The 7,432-nt window shown below is 38.1% G+C and overlaps 2 protein-coding genes across 2 annotated transcripts; one reads left to right on the plus strand and one right to left on the minus strand.

Moving 5' to 3' along the window:
* Window positions 1-950: 950 nt before the first annotated feature.
* Window positions 951-2,102, plus strand: SARC_07528 (hypothetical protein; the record flags this gene model as incomplete). Its single annotated transcript, XM_014298512.1, has 2 exons — window positions 951-1,589; window positions 1,987-2,102. The coding sequence occupies exons 1-2, from the start codon at window positions 1,067-1,069 to the stop codon at window positions 2,100-2,102; spliced, it is 639 nt and encodes a 212-aa protein (XP_014153987.1). The 5' UTR covers window positions 951-1,066.
* A 2,029-nt stretch (window positions 2,103-4,131) lies between these two features.
* SARC_07529 (hypothetical protein) lies at window positions 4,132-5,950 on the minus strand. Its single transcript, XM_014298513.1, has 2 exons — window positions 4,991-5,950; window positions 4,132-4,714 (listed from the first exon to the last, which is right to left on the minus strand). Exons 1-2 carry the CDS (start codon window positions 5,901-5,903, stop codon window positions 4,290-4,292), a joined length of 1,338 nt encoding a protein of 445 aa, XP_014153988.1. The 5' UTR covers window positions 5,904-5,950; the 3' UTR covers window positions 4,132-4,289.
* Window positions 5,951-7,432: the final 1,482 nt, after the last annotated feature.

Genomic DNA, 7,432 nt, shown 5'->3' on the forward strand with positions numbered 1-7,432 from the left:
TATTATTAGTTATATATATATATATATATTATTATCTATATTATTATATATAATATATATATATATATATATATATATATATGTGTGTGTGTGTGTGTGTGTGTGTGTGTGTGTGTGTGTATACTAGTACTACTACTACTAATTCTTAGAAAGTGTCATATACGTAATTATGGATTCATTCACAACGAATGATTTTTCCTCGAAGTAGCGAGTTCAGAGAAGTTAGATTGTCGTAGAGAGGTTCGCGACAGTCACGCTAAACATGCTACGCAAACTATGGATAGCCTCATAGGTTTATATACAAATATAATTCTATATATGGATATTTGATATATTCACACGCTTTCATACCATTCCAGGTTAGTTTTGATCAGCTGCACACTATGTTCTATAACACCTTGAATACTGATGTAGTCTATATGTGTATGTCATGTACACAAATATCAAAAGCTGATCACTATTGTGGACTATAGACGGGTGGGTCATATATAAAATAATAAAGTAAAACGAAAATTGTGACTTTTTATTTTATTTTAAAATTTAGGAAGCCTTGGAGACTGAAAGCGTTTCTAGAATAAGGCCAATTGTTTTCTTTTAATGGCCTATAAATGGGGACACTTATAACCTGACAATTTCTTCTTCGTGATACAAAAAAACTACTCTAGAGAGGGACTGTTCAAGACGACTTCGTCCCTACGCTTTTAGTGAAAACATAATCAAAAACAAAAAAGGTTATCCTAAATTCGTTTACGTTAAAACGTATAGGAAAGTCAATACTTCCACGTTTACGCTCAACGTTTACATATTTGGTCCCGTATGTTTGATAGGATGCAATATAAGCGTTCTGAGGTGCAAATATAACAACAATGCTCTGCTGTCATAGTCCGGTTATATTGCATACTATGTAGGTCAGGCCTGTTCTATTCCAATAACCGTTATAACGTTCTATAGGTGACGGTACTTTCCCATATGACTATTTACATACAGATCAACGGTAAATTGATACACACAGGCCACAGGATACTATACACTCTCTAGGTCTGTTAAATAATAGTTCAAGGCAATCATGACTAGGAGTACCAAGGCCGAGCAGCGTAAGTCACGACAAGGTGCCAAGCCACATCCAATACACTCATCTGTCTCTTCTGTCCCACAGAATAGTCGTACCGACATACGCACTGACATAGATGCCGGTTGGGAGTATGAGATGACCAAGTTTCATATCTGTTTCCAGTTGGCAGCAATGGGTGTGCTACTAACGTCACCAAACCAAAATGATGTGACGTTATTAGTACTTATGGTAGGGTATCACTTTACATTGTATTGGCGGATACTGAGCAAGTTTACACTGTTATGGGATGTGTACGTGTTTCTGGTCCCTCTTTCCGTTGCCATGGTGATACCAGATTGGATTCTATCGCAAGAGCTGGATATCTTGGTGTTTCAACACAAAACAGTCCTAATGATTGGTACTGTACCTACATACATGGCTTTTATGTGGGTTATGCCGTTGATTATTACCACTCTAACGGGAGAGACGCTCACCAGGAGAGGCTACAGCAAGTGGGCAGTCAACGCAGCAATTGTAGGTGAGTACATATGTATTAATATATATATATATTTATGTATGTATGTATCAATGCATATAGATATATATGTATGTATGTGTGTATGTATCAATGTATATAGATATATATGTATCTATTTAACTATGGAACTGTGTATCTATGTATCTATGTATGCTTACATGCATGTATGTATGTATGTATGTGTGTGTGTGTGTCTATGTATATATATATCTATATATATGTATATTTATGTAAATGTATATGTATATGTATTCGTAATGTATTTGTATATATATATATATATATATTTATATATACTTTACAATATGCAGGTATTTCTGTATGTCTCATTTGGACTTGTCATATGATTCTTTGCACCTATATCCCCTCTCATGTTATTCTACTTTGTTTCTTTCAGGCGTCCTTGCACGTTTCATTGCAGCGGTGAATGTGATGCTTCTTTATGTAGGTGCGAGTGTCACCTGTTACTTCCTGGTGGAGCGTGTTGACTACTCGACACTATTTGAAAGATGACGTACACGGATTTTAAGTTAGGCATGGACATGGATTACTACCGTGTCTTTTATTCTCTGAGAGACATGGTTCATACGAGTGGGTAACCGATATATTGATTGATGATTGCTATTTGCTTGTAAGTAGTATAGTAATGTCAAGCAGCTTAGGCCACCTCACTATTGATGACGGAGTCTTCGTGCAATTTGAAACAAGAAGTGGCAACTTTAGCAGCCACATTCAAATATATACGTACGTACATATGTTCATATATATATGCCCATTTATTTGTATATATATACATGTATATATGGGAGTAGGTGGGTGTGTATGTATATATGTATTTAGAAGTATTTATATACATGTATTTATATATATATATATATATATATCTGTATTTATATATTACATATAAATTATATGGTAAGCATGTATGTATGTATGTATGTATGTATAATTATTCGTATATATATGCAGATCACACACCTCTGTTTATAATATTTCATCCACAGGCACACACAGTTTGCAATTACATAGATATGACTGTAAGGTCAATGTTTTTATAGCTTGAATACCATTGGCTCCCACCTCTATCGTCACTAAATGGACACTTGTCGAGTCGTTTTATTTTTTCTCTTATATATATATGAAGATTGAAGTTTATTGACACTTGCAAATATACGTGTTCGTATATGGTTGCGTGGACTTTCATTTTTATTCGAAGATATACAATGGGACTATGCATACTTGGATATATGCGCATGCATATTTCATAACCGTTGCCATTTTTGTGAAGTGTAATATATACATATTTCTATATGTAATAATTTTTGTCTATATGTCTATAAGTAAACATATACCTATACCACTATGTACGCATATTTTTGTATAAACCTATATACATATATTTATATGTACGTCTGTGTGTGTATGTGTGTTTTTAATATATATATGTGTATATGTATATATATGTGTGTATTTAAATATAGGTATAGATATATATGTATATGTATGTATATATATATATGTGTGTGTGTGTATTTATATGTATATGTATTTGTATATTTATGTAATATATATATATGTGTGTGTGTGTGTATTTATATGTATGTATGTATATATATATATAAATATATTTATATATATATATATATTTGAAGGATGCATTTGTAACAAAATGAGTATGTTATTCAGCCATCGCGACACCTTGCACACGATACATGAGCAGTATAGCATGCACCAATTAAACGAAATAATAGTCTCCATTGCGAATTCCTCATTTGGCAAAAATTCATTCCATCGCAAGTGATGCCCCAAGTCTTTGAACGTGACACTCGTGTTTGCATGCCGATTATTAGAGGTCCCAAGTTCGAACAAGTATACATGTTCTTTTTAACATTTATCTACCATCGACGTTGAAGTCCAGAGTGTGCGCGTAAGGTGCGTGACTACCGACGTGTAGATTAAAAGGGAAGGTATATATCAAGTAACTCCAAACGAAGCAGAATTTCCTTGCGAAGATTTATGCCATATTTCGTTTTGGGGGTTCCGATGAATTGTGGTTGTAGAAATAGTGAGATGTGCTAGGAGATATATATATATATACTGTAGATACTCAAGCACATGCCTATGCCTCTAATGATTCTTATGAGCGAGGATTGTACGCACAACGCGTGGTTAAATCTGTATATATCTACACCTATTAACCGTCAGCATCGGCATGTTTAATGTGTACCTACGACGAATATGCCAGTCTGTGCTCAGTGGTCTGGACATGTTAGTAAGATGTATCTTGTTACGAATTAATCGTGAAACATCCGTGACCTTCAATATTTTGGATTATACAATGTACCTGTCCAGGTGTTTTTTTTGCACAATATGGGTGTACAATCTATGTGTGTGCTCCTTCTTTTAACGTTAAAATTCACCATGTACAGCTCCACGTTGGACATAAAACATACTACACTATCAGAGAAATGCATAGACATCCTGTTAGGTCGAGTATTCAGTATTTCCTGCTTCTCTTAATTGCCAGGCGTCATTAATATTTTGGATTTATTCAATGCGCTGTCAACCAATAATTATTTGATGTGTTGTCCATTCGGTTCTAAATTCTTGTTGCCGACTTGCCCGCAAGCTGTTACAAGATGAGCTTACAAACCAGCCCCATGCATCCCTTACGGTATTATCGTGTGATTACTGTACACACTACTTTCTTTTTCGATATCCATTGTTGTACACATTATTATCATTGTTGTTGTTGGAATTATCGTTATTATAGCCGTTGGTGTTTGTCCCAGTCTCTCCGTTCTCGAGAGGAGTATCACTAGACAGCCCGCATCGTTTCAAACACTCCGAACGGGCTCGCGCGGGCCCATCGGGTAAACCCAAACGAAGCTGATTGATAAACTCTTGATCCTCACCGAATGTGGCAGTAAGTGCTTCGTCAGGTAGAGCATTGAGAGATTCGGTGATAACAAGCACCCCTGGGTCACAAGTGTCGAGAATGGAGATGAAGTTCGCGGGCACGCATTGCATATTCTGCTGATAGTGCATGAGGCCCTTGGGGAAGAAGGTGGTCTGATCCTTCTCGATGTCATTGAGAACAAGGCGACCGCTTTCGGCGACGAATCCTATTGTTTGTGATACCAGAAGAAATTAGGTTAAGTGGCTGGAGGAAGCAACAATATTGAGATGCGTACATTGCAAGGCCGAGTTCAGTAGCAACAATATAACCGATCGAGAAACTTATACTTTGTAAATGACAGACCAAACCTCAAGCCACAATAAAGCAAACGAAAATGTAGAGATACAACTCAATTACTAGGGAGTACTGTATTTGCAGTACTTAAGATATATCATCAAGTGTACCAAGCAGACTTGTATAGGTCCGACACCCAGTCACATACCAACTGTGAGCATTCCGTCGATCACATAGAGGGACTCAGTGCCTCTCGGATGCAAGTGAGGCAGGTTGATGCCGCATGGACCGATACTGAAGCGTGAGTAAGCCATATCGGCCAGCTGCATAACTGGGAAACCTTCGATATCAACGGGTTGTATAGTACCTCCGTTGCCAGTGGAATCCACAGGTACGGCATTCGAATCCGAGAAATCAAAGACAAAATCTTCGTTGTCAAAATTGTATAAGAACCGATTGAACGAGGCTTTAGCGCCTACAAGGTACTCGTTCATGCCCGTGGGCGCATAGTATTTTGTACTCTCTTTCATGTTCATGCTCTCCATGTCCATACCGGCGCTATCCTGGCTGTCTAAGTTAACATTCTCCACTTTGTCGGTGTTCTGGTTGTTGCCGTTGTCGTAACTTGATACACTAGTAGGTGGCGAAGGATTGTTCAAGGCTTCGCTATTGAGGGTCTCTTCCGCATTAACCGTGCACTCAGACCACATGGCATTTCTACACGTGCATGTGAGTGTAGCACCTTGGATTCTATCGCCCTCAATGTAATACTGTTCACGATACGTACACGTGTTCACTTGGGATGGCGAGGCCTCAGTGAGAGAATTCTCCACCTTGTCGGTGATCTGGTTGCTTCCGATGTCGTAACTTAATGCACTAGAAGGAGGCGAAGGGTTGTTCAATGCTTCACTAAGGGTCTCTTCCGCATGAACCGTGCACTCAGACCACTTGGCATTTCTACACGTACATGTGAGTGTAGCACCTTGGATTCTATCACCCTCAATGTAATACTGTTCACGGTACGTACACGTGTTCACCTGGGACGGCAAGGCCTCAATGTGAGAGATAGAAATGACCAATACGACCGCCAACAGAGCAACTGTTCGCTGATTGAAAAACATACTGCTAGCAATTGCTTCCGAGTTACCTTTTTGGTTTAAAGCGCCGGTAATAGAAAGTAATCAAATGAACCTTGACTGGAAATTTAATGTGTCTTTAATTCAATACAAAACAATGTTCATCGTCAAGATTTAGAAAGTGACTCATTGCTGGAGTATTGGAGTACTGGGGTATACCAGATGGCCATTTCTGCAGCTCTGAACCCTCCAGCCCCTTCGTCACATGGGTGCTTATCGGCTCAATTGTATCATTGTATTTTTAAATGTACAAACCTAAAATTTCTTTTTGTCAAAGTTATCGCACACAAGTCGTCACAACTCTCATTAAGTCATTTCAGAACTCAAAGTCAGCGAGTCGTAACTCGCAAGTCGCTGTCTGCTGTCAAAAGTGTTACAGGCTTGTCAGCCTGTGTCGGTCGGTCCCTATAAATCCCTCTCTAGCAAGGTGAGCAAGAAATTATTTACTAATTAGAAAGCCGAGAAAAAAATATAAACTCCAAAAATAGTAAATAATAAACAAATGAATAGAAAGCCAAATGTAAATACTAAACAAAAACACATATATCCTGTGTACGACTACACGCCGTACATACGGAGGACCGCCTAATCAATAAATAGATTATTGGTAACAATATCGTAGCCAATAGTAGGCGGATATTATACCACTGGCCAATTAAAACTATAGTTGCTGGGCTTACGTTTGTTCTCAATTTTCTAATATTCTACTTTGAAGAAGAAAAATCAAAAAAAAAATTACTCTGCTTGTGTTCATTTATTAGGAGGCTATCGTTTATTTTATGACGAAGACTATGAATTTCCTCACTCTTGCGTTGAACGTTGACAGTAGTGCGGTAACAATGAGGCTAGAGTGCCCATGCAGATGTATAAATACAATACTGGATGAATGGCCTTTAACGATTTCGTGTAAACATTGTAGATTGTATATACCAGAACTATGTTGTACAAACTTATAGTACTCTTCTATAGGAACTTATAACTGCTCGTACGTTCGAGAACACGTATCGATAACTACCCTTGTTCGTATTCCCGCGTACACCCTTGGCTACCAGATGAATCGACTGCAGCTCACTCTCGTGGCCACCGAGTCTGAACCGGCTATGAAACATATGAAAGACTGTCTCGAAAGCAGCCGACAGTACAATGTTGCGTATGGTGAATCGGTTGTCTATGTACGATATAGGTAGTGGCGACACACCTGCAAAGTTGAAAATGTTGCAATACAGTCTCCGCAGCACCGATTTTCTGGTGCTAGGAAGGCAGTGTATCTATATGACGCCACTCGGTTTACTATACATGCCAGACTGAGGGAAGTATTCGTGTGTTGCCTTGTTATTCAATCGAACAACCAGAACCATTGTAGCTGGCCACATACGAATGAGCACATTTATTGATAAGCACACCATAACATAACAGCGTGATGTATGTAATAAATCATGTGTGTTCAAAATGATGAAAAACGAACTACGAATTCAGTGACGCATCATGGCCGCATAAAGCTTTGTCAAAATCCA

Source organism: Sphaeroforma arctica (assembly GCF_001186125.1).
Source record: "Sphaeroforma arctica JP610 unplaced genomic scaffold supercont1.605, whole genome shotgun sequence".
Lineage (NCBI taxonomy): Eukaryota > Ichthyosporea > Ichthyophonida > Sphaeroforma > Sphaeroforma arctica.

What these genes read in the sequence shown, in the direction of transcription:
- SARC_07529 (XM_014298513.1), bottom strand. Translation starts at nt 5,903, where the DNA reads ATGTTTTTCAATCAGCGAACAGTTGCTCTGTTGGCGGTCGTATTGGTC. An exon ending in CGACGGAATGCTCACAGTTG is followed by an intron (nt 4,715 to 4,990) that starts GTATGTGACTGG and finishes CACAAACAATAG; the next exon opens with GATTCGTCGCCGAAAGCGGT.